This window comes from Nannochloropsis gaditana (genome assembly GCF_000240725.1).
Source record: "Nannochloropsis gaditana CCMP526 unplaced genomic scaffold scaffold558, whole genome shotgun sequence".
Classification (NCBI taxonomy): Eukaryota; class Eustigmatophyceae; order Eustigmatales; family Monodopsidaceae; genus Microchloropsis; species Microchloropsis gaditana.
The window spans coordinates 1-20,057 of NW_005803395.1; the positions used below are offsets into that span (position 1 = coordinate 1).

At 57.5% G+C, this 20,057-nt stretch overlaps 5 protein-coding genes across 5 annotated transcripts; 4 read left to right on the top strand and 1 right to left on the bottom strand.

The window, feature by feature from the left end:
• Positions 1 to 5,437: 5,437 nt before the first annotated feature.
• Positions 5,438 to 6,166, top strand: NGA_0569220 (uncharacterized protein; the record flags this gene model as incomplete). Its single annotated transcript, XM_005854278.1, has 2 exons — positions 5,438 to 5,784; positions 6,085 to 6,166. Coding segments are annotated over 2 exons (429 nt in total), but the record flags the coding sequence as incomplete, so codon positions are not given.
• A 1,257-nt stretch (positions 6,167 to 7,423) lies between these two features.
• NGA_0568920 (guanylate kinase) lies at positions 7,424 to 7,750 on the top strand (the record flags this gene model as incomplete). The annotated part of the gene is made up of 1 exon (XM_005854277.1): positions 7,424 to 7,750. The coding sequence occupies one exon, from the start codon at positions 7,424 to 7,426 to the stop codon at positions 7,748 to 7,750; it is 327 nt and encodes a 108-aa protein (XP_005854339.1).
• A 407-nt stretch (positions 7,751 to 8,157) lies between these two features.
• Positions 8,158 to 10,403, bottom strand: NGA_0186400 (uncharacterized protein; the record flags this gene model as incomplete). The annotated part of the gene is made up of 2 exons (XM_005854276.1): positions 8,158 to 8,653; positions 8,809 to 10,403. Coding segments are annotated over 2 exons (2,091 nt in total), but the record flags the coding sequence as incomplete, so codon positions are not given.
• A 461-nt stretch (positions 10,404 to 10,864) lies between these two features.
• NGA_0186000 (uncharacterized protein) lies at positions 10,865 to 11,747 on the top strand. Its single transcript, XM_005854274.1, has 2 exons — positions 10,865 to 11,159; positions 11,354 to 11,747. The coding sequence occupies exons 1-2, from the start codon at positions 10,909 to 10,911 to the stop codon at positions 11,667 to 11,669; spliced, it is 567 nt and encodes a 188-aa protein (XP_005854336.1). The 5' UTR covers positions 10,865 to 10,908; the 3' UTR covers positions 11,670 to 11,747.
• A 683-nt stretch (positions 11,748 to 12,430) lies between these two features.
• NGA_0186100 (uncharacterized protein) lies at positions 12,431 to 14,144 on the top strand (the record flags this gene model as incomplete). The annotated part of the gene is made up of 4 exons (XM_005854275.1): positions 12,431 to 12,699; positions 12,810 to 13,642; positions 13,785 to 14,041; positions 14,106 to 14,144. Coding segments are annotated over 4 exons (1,398 nt in total), but the record flags the coding sequence as incomplete, so codon positions are not given.
• Positions 14,145 to 20,057: the final 5,913 nt, after the last annotated feature.

The following is a 20,057-nucleotide window of genomic DNA, read 5'->3' on the forward strand; positions in this document are numbered from 1 at the left end:
TGCACTCTTCTCTGTCTCGACCACCAGGTCCTTCTGCTCGACGAGCCCAGCTCAGCGCTTGACCAGAGTTCCCAGGCGATCGTCCAGGCGGCGTTGGAAAGGGCAGCGGAGGGGAGAACGACCCTCATCATTGCTCATGTACGAGAGAGGGAGGGAGGGAGGGAGGGATGGGGTGGTCATTTTTTTTTAAGTTTTCGGGGTCGGAAAATTCTCAGGGTCTGACCAAGATTCACACCTCCGCATTTTGAACACGAACAGCGACTCAGCACCATTGAGTCCTGCGACAGCATCATTGTTCTCAAGAGCGGAGCCGTGGTCGAGCGAGGCACCCATGCGGAGCTCCTGGCCAAGGAGGGGGTGTATGCGGCCTTTCGCGCCCAGCAGACATTCATGCAGCCCCCAAAAGACGTGGAGCCACGGAGAGCCCAGGCAGTGAAAGAGCCGGAAAGGATCTGAAACCCTCGCTATCGGGGATGGGAAGGATTTGTAAAGGAGTGCAGCAGGAGGCAGCCCTGGTCCTGGCTGAGGCCGTCTTGTACAGGTGAAAAGGTAGTCAGGGAGCACGAGACTAATGGATCGCGCATAGAGACTGGTGACGGCCGATATCCGTTACGCGGCCAGGCCACAAATATAAGGCGTCAGAAATCCAAATCCAAGAATCTTGCATCAGATCTAAGAGGGCTGTAAAGGACAGTCTGTTCGTAAAACCTGCATATCATTGCTGCTGCTTTTTGGATGGTACTTTTGTGTTAATTTTAATTGTTTTTTTGGACATTTTGAGTGCATTCCACGTCGCAATCTTAATAGTCTTTTTTCCCGAAAATTGCGGCCTCCTTACCCCCATGTGACCAAATCGTCCGAGGCAAGTAAAAACATCATCGGGAAAATCCACTTAATCCCCCCCTCGTCGAGACGACTGTGGCTTGCCCTGCGGGACTTGTAGTCGGGCACCGTCTCGTGTCCGACGACGGGCCTTCACCTCGCATAAAAACTCCACTATCCCTCTATAATCACCACCAACGGATAGCGGAACTCTTTGACGCTGTAATTTCCTGTCGGGACTTTTCCCTTTCTCTCTGTCAGCCGCGGATGAAGTCATTCTCTTTTTCTCATCGCTGTACAAAACCTGGGGCAAAGTAGAGTCCGAGGCGGCAGTGCTGAATGGCGAGCTGAACCTATATTCTCCTGTTACGCTTCGTCCTCCCCCATCCACCACGGGCAGCTTGTCTCGACTGCGACACGTAAGAAATCCGGACGGTGAAGTCTTTTCTCCGGGTGCTTCATCTTGTATTGAAGGTGGCGTGCAGTCCTGAAGAAGGTCGTTTCGAACACACATTACGCCTTGTCCCAGCTCCCGCTTGTGGCTACCCATGAATTTTATAAGCGCATGTTGTGTCATCGGCAGCGGACCGAATGTCAGAATATCCACCTCAAAGTGTCCCGTGCCCTCCTCCCGTGTCCGTGTGAGCTCGTCACGAGCCTCCAATTCGGGTTGCCACCGCATCGTGTGCAAGTTTCGTAACATCTGCTCTCCAGAAGTTCTGTGAGAGGCAGCTGAACATTCTTCATGCACGCGGAGTGACTCGTCTAAGGCCTGATGGTGTCGAAGGCGCCACAACGGGTCCTCACACGGTAAAGGGTAGAGCAAAACTATCTCCTCCACCAAATGTACCGCCGTGTTGGTTCCCATGTCCTCCATGAAAGCTGGACCGCCCTCCCGACCCGACTCATTCTCCTCCGGGGTGTCGCTCATCCAGCTTACGCGAGAAGAATTGCTCTGCCGCTCAGGTAAATTGTGGCGAGAAGGGGGGGCGCATTACCTCCGGCATTCGAAACATGCTCCCGTCTCTCCGGTAAGGATTCTCGGCGTCCAGCACCACCCTCCTTCGTGTCCTGCGCAAAGTCTCCTGGTAAGGCAGGTCTTGAAGGGGTTTTACTACCAGCATCGTCTTGCTGGTTCTCAGATGCACGTCTCTCTGAATCGGGACGAAAACCGTAAAAACAACAGTGTGAATTTGTGTTTCGACTACCTTCAGCACGTGGTCGATCTCGGCGGCGGAAGAAATCTACGTTTTTAAATCCCATAAATTGAAAACTGAAGTTACTCAAGCAAACGGTGATAAGAAGGGGTGGAAAACTGGAACGATAAGAAGAAGGACGCATGTAGCGGGTAGACGAGACTGGCCTCCCTACTTGGCGCACGATTGCCGCTCTTGCCATCGCCCTTGCAATTTCCGATGACTCCCCGTATTGCCAAAATGTATCAGCACCATCTACACTGCCCTGTTCAATATTTGTTGCCGCGAGGGGAGAGAACTCACCAAGGTAAAGAGCGAGGGGGTGAGCTGTATTCAACAGTAGAGAAAAAGCGGCAGAGACCGGGCGGTGGTCGGAAATGATGGCCAAAGGGCCCCTTTCCAGAGCGTCGTAAGCCAGTGGCAGTAGCCTGTGAGACACCCCAGGAGTCGAGCGGTAGAGGATCCTGTCGGTATATGACGGCGTCAGATCGATCCATGGTCTTTTCGTCTCCTGTGTAACGTAGGCTTTTTCGACCACAGATGGTACGATGAAGTCTTCGCCGTAAGCAGCCTTGTTCCATTTGTAGGTCGGAGGAAAGACGATGGGGCACTCTCCAAATCCGTGCAACATGAGCCCCTTTTGGATGGAAGAGATAAGGGTGTCCATATGTTTTACCCACGACCAAGCGCGGGCCACTACGTCCATCAATGATTGCACAGTCTGGTGCTCCATGCCCCGCACTCCCAATTCTACACAAGCGAGCCGTGATTCTTCGTCGCCTTGTCTCAATTCCTCCCCTTCTTTCCACTCCTCGTCGCCGTGATGCGTTCGCCACAATGGACCACGAGGAATGAGGGGCAGGTTCGCCGCACCTTGAGATTCAGCGCTCCAGAACCTTGAGTAGCCCACAGCCCGCCAGTTGCAGTCCATACCGGGACGACTGACTCTCTCCAGCATGCTTTGACATGCTACCGCGGACTCTACAACCTTGCTTAAGACCTCGGACGGGCTGTGACCCCGTGTTCGATAATTTAAATTGCCTAATAAGAAGACATGGTGGTACTGTAAATGCGTGTCGAAAAGCTCGTGTTCACCATTGAGTCGCAATTTCCGAAGCATGGCTGCCACATGTCTCGCGCGGTAATCATCATCATAGCTGTACTGATCCCGTTCAGGGAGGTGAGCATTGATAACTGCAATGGATTGATCATAAAAACGGAAGCTCAATCCGAGCAAACCCTTAGTGCCTGTGCAAGTTGCCCGGATGGGGCGCTCGTTTACTCCTATCAAACGGAAGGCGCCAGACTCGACATCGACCGTACGAACAAAGAGCATGAGAGCCGACTTGGAGGCGTGCGTGGCATCGTTTAGCTCCGCTGTTGCCACAAGCGAGAACTTAGCGTTGCCCCCTAGCTGCTTGTGAACGGCTTCCCGCAGATGTAAAAAATCGGTGCTTCTCTGTACCGCGATTGCATAGATATGGTATCCGCCTGCAGGAATCCAATGCTCCAAGCCCTCCGCCAGCAAGTTTCGGGATAAAACAGACAGCAAAAGATTGTTCTTAGGCAGGGGCTCGCAAGCCAAGTCGAAAGTGGTAAGAAAGATGCTATGCGAGTGAAGCGCTGGGTTGGAAATTGCCTGAGAAGAATCGGAAACTAGCGCCCGCCTCCACCACGAATGAGAGGTTCCCCCGCCCACCGCTGTATCTTCTCCTGGCATTGGCGTTGATATCCACTGCGAAGAGAATCGAAGCCTATCTATCGCATCTCTGTACGAATCACCGAAAAAGGCACCCACAACGCGAGGACAACAACGACACATCCACTTAGTCGCACCAAGACTTTCAGGGAAACTGTAGCAAAGCGCATCGACAAATGCCATCGCCAGATTCCACTGTCAGACGATGAAGCATATAGTGATATAAATAAGATCATGAAGGGTGAGCAATCATTGTGAAAGGTGAAGAGAGAACGCTATTGCTTATCTGTAAAGCTTGCTTACCTGAAGCAAGAAAACAGCCGCAAATGTGCGCACGTACGAGGGTACCACCATCAAACCCCAAAGGACACAAAAACTGAACGTGACTAGCCATAGGCGTAGTTGTAGCCGTCGAGAGCTCATTGGTAAGGGCCGTTCATCTTTTCTCAGAATAAAAATGGTGGAAATGTTGAAGTAGGCCACTAACACCCAGCAGATCGGGAGCAGAAGCCACCGGTCAAGCAGAAATGCAAGGGCTGCGTCGCCGTCTTTCTTCCAAAAGGTTGTCAAGAAACAATGTGAGTGCCGTGTCAGGCCAACAGTTCCTTCAAAGGCAGGAATCAAAGTCAAGCCTGCGGCAAGGAGGCAAGTGGCCAGAGCAACGGGGAGGAGATCACGACAGAGGACATAGACGGGCTGGCGGTGGTACACCCACGACCACATTTTCCAAGCGATCACTACGTGCCACATACTATTCTGCAAGTCTAGCCAGTAAGTTATAATGCCCAAAGGCCTGCACCATTTGTTGGCTTCTTCCAGCCTCAGAGTCCCATTGCTTGGAAGGGCACCATCGTTCAGCGCCGCCACAACCATACCAAAGAACCAAAAGATACATTGCAAGAGCTCAATTGTGAGTAAGGCACCAATCTATATAGAATGGAGTAGAGACAGATATATTTGGATAATGAAAAGCGTCAATGCGAAATCAGATCGACTCCCAACGCTATAATTGCTCTGATCGTACCTCATACTCAGACAAAGGGGGAATAGATTATGTTAAGGAAAACTGCTCGCTAGATTTAAGCGGATAATCTTATTAACTAGATCCATGCCATATCTTCCATGCCGGGAGGCTTACCAAAATATGGGAAAATTTACAAATCGGGCTTAATAATCGCGAGCGAAAGGAAGCTAGAATGGACAGCAAAGTGGGACCGCCCACCAGGAATGATAGTAAAATCAGTAGAAGGTTTCGAATGTAGAGAATGCGGGCCTCAGTCAAAGAAAGATGACCTAGCATCTCCTGTCTACCAGCTATCGCGTTCACCATTATCCAATTTCTTCCTGACAAAATAGGTAGGAAATTACAAAAATGAGTTTCATAATGCCATTGAAATCTGCATGAAAGGTGTTCCTCGCGAGCCTTTATCCTCCAGTGTCTAGAATGATATTTTTCCCATCTCCCATCGTAGGACGTTGAGGCCCTGCGTGCGTCAAAACGAGACAATAAAGCGCCTGGGGGTCGTGCGAATGCTGGGGTAGGAGGTTAGTTTTCTGTCGCTCTTGGCGACGGGATCTGTCGAGGAAATACAACGCGCTCCCCTGGCCCGCCCGCGCCCGCTGCCATCTTAGGGTCTGTGGTTGTCAAGGAGCATGCCAGGGTGTATGTGATATGGTGGATATGGTTGCATCGTGCGCCAGTTAATAGATTACACACATCACAGCAACATCGCGAGACCGAGGTCCTTCAACCCTGCCGACAACCTCAACATCAGCACGCCGCCTCCCTCCGCTGCAGTGCCTCGACCCCCTGTACTTATTTCCTCCGACGATCATGAAGCATCCACCCTTTCTGTCATTACGATTGGCTATAGTTTTCCAGTTTCTAGTAAATTTTAGATCTGACGTGGTAGCTTTCCACCTTCCCGGTGGAAACCTCTATCGCGTCGGTGGGAGGACATACACATGTCCCGTGACTGCTCCGCAGCTTCCCTCCTTGGACACGCTGTATTTCGCGAGAAGCGTCCCAAGAACAATCAACATAGTCACCTCGACCTCGACCGACAGGTATGTCTCGAATGGCACGCCCATGCTGAAGTTGCCCCTGTGTCCTTGTTTTCTTCCTTCGCCCCATTAAGATTTCAGCTTACCGCTTCTCTCTCGAGGCCTTCTACTCGTGAGCTTTGTAGCGGTCGACATCCCGCATCCGCCTCATGTCGTGAAACTTCCATCCCTGCGTCTTCTCCAGCTTCTTGGCCATATCATCTCCCTCTTCATCTGTTCCTGTCTGAAGTCCACCGCTACATCATATCAAGCGCCTACAGCGGTCTCACCTCCCAAAATACTCGCACATGATTCTCCCCACAGCAGCAAGAACAATGCCTTTGGCACTGCTCCCCCCGCCCCCACCTCCCTCCCCTACCCCAGGCTCGGGGACGTCGTGCTCTTCCCCGGGAAGTGGGTGGGCGACACGGGCATCGGGCAGATCCGATTCCTGCAGCTGACAGGGGACGGGCGAGGCGGGAAGGAATGGATCGCCGACTTGACCCCCTTCAAGGACGTCGGGGAAGACCTGTACCGTGCAGAGAAGGGGGCGCGGGCCCGGACCTTCCCCGTGAGCGCCCTCCAGCCCCTCTCGCATTTCTACATCGGCAGCTCGGACGCCTTCAAAGTGCCGCACAAAGAGGAAGCGGGAGGGGAAGGGATGGGGCGGAGGCGGGAGCCCGTGAGGATGGCACCCGGCTACAGGACGGAGGGCTTCTCCCTGGCGCCCGCCAAGGTGGACGCAGAGGCTATGGAGGCGGCGAGGAGCAAGTACCGGGACTTGAAGCGGCGGATCCTGACGGACACGGCCGCCTTCGGAGGCCTCGCGACCGTCGCCGTGGGCCTGAACGCCGGCGTGGAGGACGCAGGGATCTTTCTGGCGGGCGTGGCGGGCTCCGTGCTGTACCTGGTCCTCCTCACGCAGAGAGCGGACGCCATGGGGCAGGGCGGGGGGGGAGGGGGGAGGGCTCAGCAAGGCCCGGGGGGGGAGTCTGGTGGGGAGGAGCGTGGGCGCGACCCGATTCTTGGTCCCCGTCGTCTTGATCGCGGCCCTGGCCTACAAGAACCTGCACATGGAGGGGGGGGAGGGGGCGCGGGCCTGGCGGGGGGCCGGCTCTTCAACTACGTTCCCCAGGACGAGTTCTGGTCGGCCACCTTGGGCTTCCTCTCGTACCGAGTGCCGATGCTGGGGCGGGAGGTGGGGGAGATGCTGGCGCGGAGGAGCGAGGGGCAGCGGGGGCAGGCGGGTACCCTGGGGGGGTCGGTGAGGGCGGGCATGGCCCTGGTCGACAGGCTGCAGGGAGGGAGGGAGGGAGGGAGGGAGGGAGGGAGGGAGGGAGAGACGGCGGCCGCGGAGGCCGGGGGGGGCGCTTACAGAAAGGAGGTGACGGTGCTGGTGGTGAGTGGGCCGGACGGGATGGGAAAGCGCGGTCTGGCGCGCAGACTGGTTGAAAGCGATCCGTTACAAAGATACGCCGAGCCCGTGTGGGTGACCACGCGGGCACCGAAGGAGGGGGAGGTGGACGGGCGGGACTACCATTTCGTGGAGGACTTCGCCTTCCAAGTCATGCGGGAGCAAGGGCGCTTCTTGACGGCCTATCAGGAGGAAGCGGGGGAGGGCAGGGCCTGGTTCGGACTTCGGCCGAGCGACGTGGTGGACGTGATGAGAAAGGAAGGGAAGGTGTCGGTGCTGGCGCTGGACGCCTTCGCTGCAGACAAGCTGCTGGCCTTGGGGGAGGCCCGCCTGATCGGCGTCTGGGTGACTCTCAACACCGTGGACCAGCTGCGGGAGCGGTATGGAGGGGAGGAGGGAGGGAAGGAGGAGGAGGTGGAGGCGGCGGTGTCGAGGGCGACTGTGGCCATAGAGCACGCCCTCATGGGGGAGGCGGGGAGGAGGGGCTTCTACGAGCACACCATCTACGACGACAAGGGCAAGGAGGAGACGCTCCGGTCGCTGCGAGACTTTGCGGACTTCGCCCTCAGCCTGTGAGGGCTCTTCCTCCCCTCCCTTCTCGGCGACTGCTCCCGGTCCCAGCCTCGCCACGCCGGAGGCTCTCGCGATATTGGGATGAGAGATGTTTGGGGGGGGGGGAACTCGGCCCTGGGAGAAGGCGGAGTCCCGAGAATCGGGCAAGGAACAAGAAGCGTGAGCGGGCACTCAGGGCTTTGTTTGAATTAGCGAATTTCTCTTTTTTTTCACTCTCGCTGAAGTGAAGCGAATTTCTCTATTTTTTTCACTCTCGCTGACCGGCCTCTCCTCCCCGCCTCCATTCCTTTCATACAGTCCCCTCCCCCCTTCTACCCACTCTCTTCCCTTCCTCGGCCGCCGTCCGTCTCAGAGACCCCCCCCGCATGTACGGCTCTGGCATGGTCCCCTCGCTTATCGTCCACGAACCACGCATCCAGGACATCCCTCCTCCTCCTCTTCCCCTCCTCCCCCCCGCCTCCCCCCCCCCCCTCCCCGTCCTCCGTCCCGTCCTCCTCTACCCCCCCACCCCTCTCCCTCTCCTCCGCCCTCACCACCACCGTCTCACTGTCCTCATCCCGCCCTCCCCGCCCGCCCTCCCCGCCCGCCCCCCCCGACCCCACCTCGCCCCTCCCCGCCACCCCGCCCAGAGGCGACGTCCGGCCCGACGAGGCCACCGAGGGGCCTCGGAGCCCGCCCGGCTGCCCCCCCTCTCTTGGCTCCTCACGGAGGGCGTCCGGGGCAGAGTCCTCCGCCTCCAGAAAGGCCGGCCAGGCGTGGGAGACGCCGAACAAGGAGCGCAAGGGGACTGCCTCCTGACCTGGGCCCTCCTCCCGGGCGCCCTCAGGGTGCGACTCCACGTACTCGGCAGCCAGCTGTAGCGCCTTGGCCAGGACCTTGTAAACCAAGCGGTCGATGGAGAAGCGCCTGCGGGGTGTGTGTGTCGAGGTAAGTGGGTCGTCGTGAGCGAGACAGGACCCGCTCGGGGGACCGGAGGCCCGCGCAAGCGCCGTCACGGGCCGGTTTATCAAGACATGGGCCGGGAGGACGGGGACCACACGTCGAATAAAGGCGGCACGCACCTGGTCTCCTCGTCCTTGTAGGGCACCATGTGCAGGACGCGGTTCGCCTCCACCCCCAGCTGCCGGGCCGCCTCCCGCCTCGCCTCCCCCAGCTCCCCCACCCCACGCCCCGACGGGTCCGCCCGCAGGCTGGGGTAGGCCAGGTCCACGTGGGTGAGCAGGACCAAGGGGTTCAGGCCTGCCCGCTGCACCAGCTCCAGCTGCCGGCGGAGCTGGTCCAGCTCCACCGCGGACTGAAGGATCCCCTCCGGGAGGACCACCACACAGGCCTGCTGCTCCCGCAGGGCTCGGGTCGCCCCCCCCTCTTCCCGCACCTCCGCCTCCCTCCCCGCGTCCCGCCCCACCGGGTCCCACCGCCGCTCCGGGTAGTCGCCCGCCAAAATATTGGCGAGCTCTTCGCACGTGTAGGTGCTGGGTGTGAAGCCACGGGTGTCCCAAACGGAGACCGCCGAGACGGTCGGGTGCAGGGGGTAGGCGCGGAGCTCCAAGGTCCCGTGCGAGGAGGTGGCGCAGGTCCGCACACCGCCCAAATTGACGTGCTCCCGCTCGCTGACGAGCGTGAGGAGGTGGGCGAGCAGGGTGGACTTCCCCGCGCCGGCAGGACCCACCAGCACGAGGTTGCAGGGCGCGGGGAGGCGGCGCCGGGCAGGGGGGGAGGACGGGGGGCGCGAGGGCGGTGACGGACAGGGAAGGCTGACCACACGTCGAGGGGCCAGGCCCGGGAGGCCCTTGAGGAAGTACCGGAAGGAGTTCTCGAAGCTGTAGCGGATCTCCAGGTCGGGGGGCGGGGAGGAGGCGGAAGAAGGCGGGAGAGAGGAAGGAGAGGCGTGGCTGAGGGTGAGGACATATCTCTCTGGGATCGCGTCCTCGTAGGGCATGGTCAGTGAGCTCCTGACCCGGAGCTGGAGTGGGACGACCTTGCGTTGCCCTCTGGCCAGACTGCCGACCAGGACGCGCTCCAGAAAGCAGAGGTCGTTGGGCTCCGCAGTGAGCGTGAGGGAGTCGTCCAGGTCGAGCTTCGACATGTTGTGGATGATGATGCTGCGGAGGAGGACCCTGTCTCCGATGGCCGCAGGTTCGCACTCCACCTCCACCTGTACCTCTTGGGGGTTGAAGGCCTTGAGAAGGGCCGGAAAGGGCGAGGAGGAGGAGGAGGTAGAGGAGGAGGAGGCCGACAGGGTGTCGTTGCCGCTGCATGTTGAGGATTGCCGAGAATGACGGTGCAACTGGTTTTGGAACGATTGGGCGTTGGATAAAAGGGGCGACATCCCGTCGCCTGGGCGCGTGGAGGAAGAGATGGGCGGGGAAGGGGGAGAAAGGTCGATGCGCACACCGGACACGCGCCTGGCAAGGAGCTCGGTGCTTTGATGGGAGCGTCCGACGCCCTCTACCCGCGACGAGGAGTCAAAGGGCGTGACAAATGTCGAGGAGGACAGTCTAGGGGTGGACGACGTGCTGGAGCAGGCCATCGTGTCCGGGGAGTGGGGTGGGAAAGGGCCACAGCGCCGTCTGGAGGTCAGCAGGAGGCGTGTCCGAATGCGGTATTGGAGTGAGAGTGAGGGGCGGAGACGTGACCGTGAGGGCCCGAAACCCTGGGGCGGGAAAAGGCATCGTGGGGTGGCGATATAAGTCATTTACGCAATGGTATCTTCATGTCTGTAATGTATGCTCGAGTGCATTTGGTTTGAGGGAAAAATTGTCGAGCCGGCGTGCTCGGAGAGAGGGAGGAGCGTCCCCCCCACTTCAACAATACCTGGTAATAAGACACATTTACACCGCACACTGAAGGCGTTTGGCGGTTCGGCTGTGAGGATTTAATTTTCGACGATGGTAAACAAAGTTCTTTTTGGACAGAAAGGATATTTGGTCTGGCCACCGTTCTTTTTTTGAGGATCAATCTCACCAAGTACGCGCATTATTTGTATCGTTCTGACTCAAGGAGAAGTTCTTATTGTAATGTATGATTTGAAATCTCCGCATGAGCACTCCTCTTGTAAGGATTTCGCATTCCATGAAGCTACTTACATCAGGATGCACGTTTTAAACCCAACACATGCAGCAGCATCGTGGAGGGCTGGCGTGCCATTGGCCCCAATCACAATGACTGCTCCTCTCCATTCTCAGACTCAGCACCTGACCGTGATGAGCGACGCCGAAGTTTGCGACGTGGTTGAGGACACATTTACTTTTCGATTCGATAAATTGTACGACTTCGTGCGCGGGCACGTGGTTGACACCTTGCGGAAGCCGCGGTTAGTATTGGCTGTAGGATGGCATGAGGAGACCAGCACGCCTACAGGGGAGTTGGACGTACAATTTCAAGCCATATCCGTGGCGAGAATTTCGTTCCGGTAAGTAATATATCTTTCAGAAGGAGAGGATGGTATGCGAAGGCAATTTGTTCACGGTGGGGAAAGTTATACCATGAGAACATCCCGAACCGAGGACGAAGCTGTGTATGCTTTAAGTAGATCAGTGTTGGGATTCTCGTATCGGGCACATTGCTTAGTCCAGGGAATGATCTCACTAAAAATCACCTACACAGCCCTCATTGGACGGCACCATACTTAGATGTCAGCATGCAGACTCCGGCGTCCCGAGTCTTTCAATCTGCATTTGCCTCCCTTGCAACTACCGCCGCCTTGTCTACCGCCCTCCGCAACATTCAAGCCCTACCGGAGTCATTGGAATACACTAAGGGTGCAGGTGATGTATTCAATGGGACCTTTGACAGAATACGCCGCGGTTTGTGGGACCTGATAGACTACGGAAAGCCCCTACTCTTTGCCGGAGCTCCGTTGCCGCTTGTGCTATTTGTAACAAGAAAGGACCAAGGATCTTGTTCCAATGAGAGAAAATAAAAATGAATTGGGAGCAAGCTGTTGAATACGTGTATCATGGAAAGTTTGGAACAAAAATAATTGTGCAGGATGATGGAGTATTAAGTCAGTTTCACGTGACAAATATTTTGTTTTTACTCCCCAATTTCGGGGCTCGGAAGCCCTATCTCTGCTTCACTACCCTTTTTCAACCTGTCCTGTTCTATTCACGTCGTACATCCCACTACAAGATTGAGTTGGAAGAAGGAGTCCAACGTCTAAGGGAGGTTGGCGAGCCTGGCCTCAAGCGGTCCCGGTTGAAGCTTCCGGCTGGATCATAAAGGACGTAAGAAATTCCAATTACTCGGGCTTATTTCCAGGTTTGGGGGTCCCGGCAAGGAAAAAATGTGTCAATATCTTCTGAATTTACGCATACCACTGCGATGAACGAGTGTACTCAGGTAGCGACATGTGTCGCATGATGCTTCCTTGCTCACAGGCTTGACTCCTTGCCGTGCCTGGGTTATTCACATGGATGCACTATGCCGCCTTTTTCAAGAGCATCAACACGACTGCCTCGCATTTAACGTTTCAGTACTTATGCACGGTGGACACATCACACACAATCTTCAGATTTGGATCTCAATGAGTTCTGTCTCTCCGGCGTGGTAGACACCGCGCTTGGCAGGAATATCATGGTCAAAGACCAGAAAGGCCCATCGTTCCTTCGCTTTGGTGGGAAAAAGTCAGAAAACAATGCTGGTGCTCGTCATCGTACCGGACTGTCATTGTCTTGCTCCCATGCCACTTCTAAGCTGCCAGGGGTCTCCCCAGGTCGGCAGGAGCCCGTAAAGGACGTGAGGGCAGTCCCTCCAGCGAGCGCCACAAACGACAGCGGCTCTGACCGGCACTCTCCCAGCATCACCCACTGTCGGCATAGCAGTGCCGGCAGCAGCATCACGGGTGTCTTGGCAACAAGCCGGGCGGAAGTGATGCAGACTGGCTCGATGGGCGCCTGCTCGGCCCCGGCCACCTCTTCGAGCGCCTCCGTCTCCCCCTCCCCTTCCCCAAGGTAAGGGCCCGACAAGGAGGACGTCAGTTTAAAGATCCCCCTTTGCTGTGTCGAACACACCGTCCATGACTTTTTTCATTCCCTGGATGTCGGTCCTTTTCTCTCGACAGGCCCGCGAATCCCGGCCACCTCTCCCCCGCTCTCTCGTCCTTGGCCATCACTCCCGCGTCCCCTTGCTCCACCGCCAGGAAGGTGCTGGCGACACGTCCTTCCTTCTCTCCCCAGACTCTCAGCCCCTCCTTTTTGATGGCGGCAGTGGCGAAAGGGAGGGGCCAGGGAAGCGGAGAGTCTGAGACGGGGGAGAGCGCCGAGAGCCTCCGACCTGACGCGCCTCAGGTGAAACCGCCGGTGCGACAGGAGGAGGTTGAGGCACGAGGGAAAGCCCCGGCTTCGGTGGGGAAGGAGAAGGTGCTCAGGGCCATGGATGTGGTCGGGCGGCATGATCCGGGCCAGGCGGGGACGGAGGGGTTGCTCTCAGGAGGGACGGAGGAGAAGGGGGTGGAGCGGGCGAGCTCGGCGCGTCGAGAGAAGGATTTTATCGACAAAGGAGGGCGGGAAACGGGGAGAGAGGCCAAGGAACAGGACACAGGGCCGTGCGAGGTTGCTGTGCTAGCTCCCTCTGCTCCTGCGAGGGGGCGGGGGCGCGCTTCGCCCCCGTCGGGTCTCGGGGACCTGGAAAGCCCGTCCAGGGTGGGAAAAGGGGAGGCGCTGGAGGCGGGGGGCGAGCAGTCGTGCGAGCGCCCGAGATATGCAAAGGGAGGGTGCGAGGACGCCGAGGCCGGGCATGCGCCGGCGTCGGAGGCGCAGGAAGCGGGGCAGGCGCTAGAGGCGTTGGAAGAGGAGTGCCGCTCTCTCTCGGTGCGCCTGCAAGCGGCCCACAAGGGAGCTCAGATCCTGGGAGAGGAGGCCGCGCGGGCCAACGAAGAGCTCGGGCGTCGGACAGGTGAGGGGGAGAGGGAGGGAGGGCAGGCAGGAGACTTCAAAGGGAGGGAGAGGAAAGATTGATAGCCCTTGACCGACGCTATGGGGGTTGTACATGTAGTGTATATCGTGACGCTCATGTCTCTTCCCCCCCGTACGGGCAGAGCTCCTGCAAAACCTGGAAGCTCACGCTAACGAACGCGAGGCGGAGCTCCAAGAGCTGCGGGCGGCCCTGAGAGGGGCAGAGGCGGGCAGGGAGGACGCGGAGCAGCAGCAGGGAGTGTGGGAGGAGAGGTGCCGGCGGACGGAGGGCGTTCTGGGCCTGGTACTCGAGCGGGAGAAGCGGCTTATGCGCGAGAAGCTGGAGCTGAGGGAGGAAATGACCGAGATCCGGCGGCGGGCTTATGAGTATGAGCGGATGGTGCGGGAGAGGGGAATGGGTCGAGAGGAGGCGGGAGGGCGAGGGCGTGGCGAGGAGGGGACAGGCGGGCCTCCCCCCAAGCCAACCATTCGCCCGCGGATGAGACAGTCTCCACCCACGCCCGGGGCGTCTTCGAATCCCGCTGGCCGCGACGTGTTGTCTCCTTTTTCCCTCAGCCCTTTTCAGGGCGCTCGGCCCGCTGCGAACACGGAGGCAGACATGAGCGGACGGGGACCGGGAGGGGACGAGGGGGGAAGAGGGTTGGGGTCGGCGAGGAGGCGGATGTTCATGGTCATCCCGGACGGCCTGAAGGGTGTCCTCGGTGCCAAGGAGAGAATGGGGGGGGGCAGTGATGGAGGAGAGGAAGGAAAGAGGGGGGAGGAGACCGAGAGCAACAGAGGAAGTAGAAAGGACGAGAGAGAGTCGGAGAACGAGGACAGCGACAGGAGGACGGAGGGGCGTACCGGAGTGGAGGGGGAAGAAGAGGGTGCTGGGGTCCGAGAAGGACGCAGAGCGCAGACGGCGGCCTCCGGGGCACCCAACGGCGTGGGACGTGTGCTGGAGAACCGGCAAGGAGCAGGGAGGCAAGTGATGAGGGGGAGGGAAATGGAGGCGGGGCACACTTGTCGAGGGAGAGGGGCTGCAGCCTGCAAAGAGGATGACTCAGAGCAAGCCGCGAGAGATAGAGGGGAAGGTGTAATGACGCTGTACGCCCACCCGGAATTTGAGGCCGAATTCGGGGAGCTGGTGGGGACTGTTATCGCCGATGCCGTGTCGGACGATCCACCAGGGGCGAAGACGTCTCGGGGAACGAAAGGCGGGCACGAGGCAGCTTCCCCCACCCCTCCCTGCCTCCTTCCAGCCTCACCCTCCAAGGCTGGGCCCGGCACCCTACTCCTTTACGTGGCTTTTGTCTGCACAGGTCGCCTCGACGACCCCATCCACACGCATGCTCTCAAACCCTTTCTCGCCGCTGGCGCCTCCGTCGTGCTGTTTCTGCTTCGAGCGGGGCGGGGGAATCAAGTGGCTCGAATCCAGCCCCGGCAAGAGCTGACGGGATTGCCGTGCTTCGAGTTCTTGGTCTTCAAGAGAGCGTTACAGAGGACGGAGGACGGGTATGCGAAGGAGGTGAGGCTTCTGAGGTCCTTTCTTGTCAAGTCTCTTCCATCGCTCCGCGTGCAAAGCGCAGATCTGGGCGCAGCAACAGAGGGAGTGACTGCAGAAGGAGTGCGACCAGGCAAGTATGGAGCGCCGGCGGACGAACAAAAGGGGTTGCCCTCTCTGACAGACTATTTGTTCCGGCATAGGACTGACAACAACAACTCGCATCATCATGAGGATGCCGACATAAAACATTTCGTCCCTTGAAGCCATCTGTGATTGGAAGATGCACATCTTGAATTGCTCTCCAAGTGAGAGTTAGCAAGAACACGAGACTAAAATGGAATAAAATTGTCAAAAACAAACTTGCATACGTCTTGCAACATCAGGAAAGTTTACGAAAGGAAAATAAGTAAAAGGAGTATCTGAGGAATGTACACAAAATTATACGTTTTGTAAAAGGTTGAATGACGATTATTTTTTTGCGGGCGGTGTTACGCGCAATGTCTGTATTTAATGCCGACTCGGACTCTTGCATCATCCTATCATCATCATCCTACCTGCACGTGCATGTGTCGTTGCTGCGATGTGGCAATGCCTTGACTTGAAAGCGCCTTTGTTCGACGCGTCTCCCCCTTCCATTTCGCTTGGAGGACTTCATCTCCACTTTTACCCGTGGGCATCAAGAAATCGATGCGCCCTCAAATTACTCGCGCCTCTTCTTGACGTCTTCCCTTATCAAAACTACAATAGAGCCTCCCCTGACAAAGTCGTCTCCTCTACTTCCCCTGCTTTCCCCTCCGTCTCCACAATCATCTCTCGTCTGACGACACACTGCGCCCCTGCTGGCAATATGTCGTCTCCTGCACTCACCGTTCCTGCCTTGCCACGACCGTATCCGTCCATCCTCAGACCCCGTTCAAATTCTTCGTGCATGTGCTCCAACACCTCTCCCATCGTGCCCAAAGGCCCGAAGGACGCGTGTTGTGCGGCCCCGTGTGGCGGTCCTTGTGGACAGAAGCGTCACCAGCACCTTTCCCGCTTTCCTTCGTGGAGGCCACGCTACCTTCCGGCTTCTCATGCGAGGTTCGATTGATCGGCTCGCTTGTAGGTGAAGGAGACTCATTCGACGCCTGTTGCCATCCCTCTCGATGTATTTCACCTTCTTGCACGTTATGGCGAACGCTCTCATCGGATCTTTTACCCACACAAGACGTGAATTTCTTGTCTGCTGAAACAGATTCCCGGGATGGGGCCGTGTCGGCCGCCTCCTTCACTTTCATTCCCTCCTCCTGCCCTTTCTCTTCCATTTCCCCCGCTGCCCCTCCTTCTGTTGTACCTTCAAAAGCACTTCGCTCACTCGCGCTCCGTGCGGCTCGCTCTACTCGCTCTATTCCTTTGTTGATCTTATCAGCCATCTGCGCCGTCGAGAGAGATGGTCGTCCGGTACTGCCCACCTCCTTGTGCTCCTCCTCGTCCGTGGAAACTGTGAGGGGTCTAGCCACAGCCTTTTTAACCTTCTCCGCCATTCTTTCACTCACTAGCTTAGCCAGCTGTCCCACTTGTTCCACACCCTTATTCATCTCCTCTAAGCCCGCTGAAGGTGCAGGAAGGTGCTTGGAGATGGCTGCGGCTGCTTGGGATGCCATGGACTCCGCAATACGCTCTGCCTCCGCCGTGAGCTCACCTGCGTGTGCGATCTGTGAATTGATCAAAGACATCCCTTGAGCCGGCGATGGCACAAGGCCTCGAATGATCTCCACTGCCTGCGTCGTTGCATCTTCTGCGATGCTTTCCGCTTTTCCCAACACATCGCCTGCACGCTCAAGCTCTGCATTCACCCTGTCGACGCCCTGCGCAACTGGAGGAAGCTGACTCTGAAGCGAGAGAGCCGCCTTTCGAATGATGGCGGATCCGAAGTTTTCCGCAGCTGCAAGCGTCTTTTCTACTTCTTCCATGCCCTCGTTGGCAAACTCTGCGGACTTGGCTGGATCAGGAACTGTAGACGTGACCGAGCCGACTATTTTTTGTGTCAGACCGCTCATGCGTGCCCCAGCCTTTTCCAGCCCCTGATTCATGATGTCCAATGCCTTGGCAGGAGAAAAGACAAATGCTGACATCCTAGGGCTAGGTGGAGTGACACCCCCAGCGTCAGCCTCAGGATCAGCTTCATTCCCTCGCATGCCTTCGATGCCTGAAATCGGCCTGTCCATGAACTCCTTGCTTGAGCCCCAATTGCCCGATCTGGCAGATATCTGATCACTTCCGCTTGGTCTCAACATGTCTCTAGAGATGCGATCACTAGATCGTCTACTAGCCCCCGCGCCTACGGCCACTTTAGCGTCGACTGATTCTGCTCCCTCATCCGATGATGCTCTCACAGAGGCCCGGCTTACAGCTACCGGGGCAATAGTATTCACGGTTGCCGGTCGCATGGCTGCCTGGATGACAAGGTTTCCTTTAAATTTACGCGCTTAAATCTTTTCTGCAACTCGACTGCTTCAAATACCCCAACATATCAGTTTTAAGTATATGTGAAAAAAGCCGTATGTATGGTGTTCCATATCTCCTTCATATATATACCTCCTAAAATAACAAAAAGCTAAGCAGAACATTAAAAAAAATACTCCTGCGCTTCGAGGCGAAGAAGAGGGCAAAAACTTTCCAAAAGCCGTGTGGAAAAGCAAAAGTTATGGGGGCAGGAGGTTCAACTTGGTTGATCCGAAACGAGCGAGAAGTAACTCAGGTGTGTACGACGCTGAGAAATGAGGTGAACGACACACTGCGAGTCACGCTTTTATCCTTAGTCAGTGCGCTCTCGCTTATATCGAGCTACTTATCCTCCATTTGCCACATTAACCTTTTCCATACATCTCAAAGTATTTTGTGAAGCCCTATATTCGGTCACAAGAATCGCCTTTTCAGGGAGTGAGCACAAGGTTTCCGGGGCGGATGATGCCGTGACTAATGGACCACGCAACTCAACACAGGACGATGCCTCATCCACTTCTGATGGGCTGGCTCTTTAAACAGGCCAATCTCATGAACCTGTACGGAGCCATGAAAGCATACGGTTTCCATCGGGTATATCGTCGCCTCTTGGAGGCGAACAACCGGCTTATGGACAACTCGCAAGACAGGCGCATTGTCCGTGAGAACATCAAGCAGGCCATGCGTGCACCCAATCACGTAGTCGAGATCCTAGATGAATCCCACACGGTGGCTTTCCTTACTCGGTATGCTAAGGAGCTGACGACAGGTCTCGAAACCAGGGCGCCGCCTTTTTTCGTGAATGCTGCCAGGGTCGTGTTGCAGAAAACACCGATGGGCAGGTTGCTTAGAGTTTTTTCGGATTGGCAGGATACAAGTCGTAGGAAGAAGGGCACCCCACCGAAGCCGCCAACGTGATGTAGATACTCAGGTATAAGGAGCCCTCGTGTGCAGAGGGAAGACGAGGGCGATTGAGATGCTGCACGATGGTGCCGCCGCAGCGTGAAATAGATGAGCGGACATTCGATGTTTAATAAAGCCCAATTTGTACACCATTCAATCGCAATAGGATAATCGATTGAAACTCTCGACGGTAGCCGCTGCCTTTTTCTTTCATGAAAATGACCCACCACTATGATGTGTGATGCCCTATTCTCTAATTATTTCCTCACCCTTGTACCCCTCCCGGGGCCTTCGAATTCTGTGAGCGTCTGTGAGTCCGCTGAGGACTTGCGACTGCATGCAAGCTTGCTAAATGCTTGACGAATATTCCCCGTCCCGCACAGCCCGTGACCCTCCAAAGGCCGGGCTCGGCCCCTCTTCGTACTGCAGCCTCCCTCCCCGCCGACCTTCCTATATACACTATGCATGCCTCAACGCTTCTGTGATTACAAACAGCTCGGAGCCCTTCCGTTGTATAAAAAGGCAGGCGTTTAAATTTCTGTACAGGAAACATGGCATTCTTTCTGGCTCTTCCCCGCCCTCTGGATCTGACATTCGCTCATCGAATCCTTCGACGTCCCTGCAGCCCACTCTCCTATCAATATCACATCCTCCTCCTTTTCAGACCCTTCCCTTTCCCCCCCGTGGTCACCCCTCCTTGAGCAGAGAGCGGAAGAACTGGTGTATCCCGTTGGTGTTGAGGGTCATGAAGGTGATGGAGATGTAAGACTGGTGCTCTTCGTACCGCTCCACGTCCCCCCCCGCAGTCGGTACAGCTTCTCCTGCTCCCCCACACCCCCTCCCTCCCTCCCCCCCTCGCCATCCTCTCCCGCGGCCTCCGGGCAGACGTGGAAGCCGATGGTGACGGTCATGCTCTCCCCGTCGTAAGCGGGGCACATCAAGGGGGACCAGTGGTCGAGGAAGCAGGAGATGGAGCCTTCGGGCAGGAAGGGCTCCCAGTAAGCGAGCGGCGCCTCCGTCAGGTAGGCCGCGTCCTTTCGCGTGGACCAGAGGAGGGCCATGCGCCCCGTCCGCTCGTCCGTGACGGTCACGCGGACCGAGAGGGCCGCGCCGAATTCCGGGAGGTGCCCGCGTCCGAAGTAGTCCTCCATGGAGGCGAAGCGGCGGCGCAGGGGGTCGCGGCTGGCGGCCGAGAAGGCGGGTCCGGGGACCTCGCGTCGGTGAGCCCCCCCCATGCGCAGAGAGGTGAAGCCGCCCTGTTGGTCCATCTGCACGCGGATGGGGCCCGAGGCGGAGAGCATGCGCAGCCCGTCCATGGCGTCCCACACCTCGAAGGAGAGCGAGAAGCCGTCCTCCAGGGCCTCGCCCATCCACGCCCGCCGGTGCAGGAGGCAGTGCCCGTACTTGAGCAGGTAGCCGCGGAAGTCCTCCCCCCCGCCCCTCCCCCCCCCCCTCCCCCGCGCCCCCGGGCCGCCTTCTCCTCCTCCTGCCGCCTCGGGGAGTGTCGGCGCGGCACTGCCAG

What these genes read in the sequence shown, in the direction of transcription:
- NGA_0186000 (XM_005854274.1), top strand. Translation starts at nt 10,909, where the DNA reads ATGACTGCTCCTCTCCATTCTCAGACTCAGCACCTGACCGTGATGAGC. An exon ending in GTGGCGAGAATTTCGTTCCG is followed by an intron (nt 11,160 to 11,353) that starts GTAAGTAATATA and finishes TCACCTACACAG; the next exon opens with CCCTCATTGGACGGCACCAT.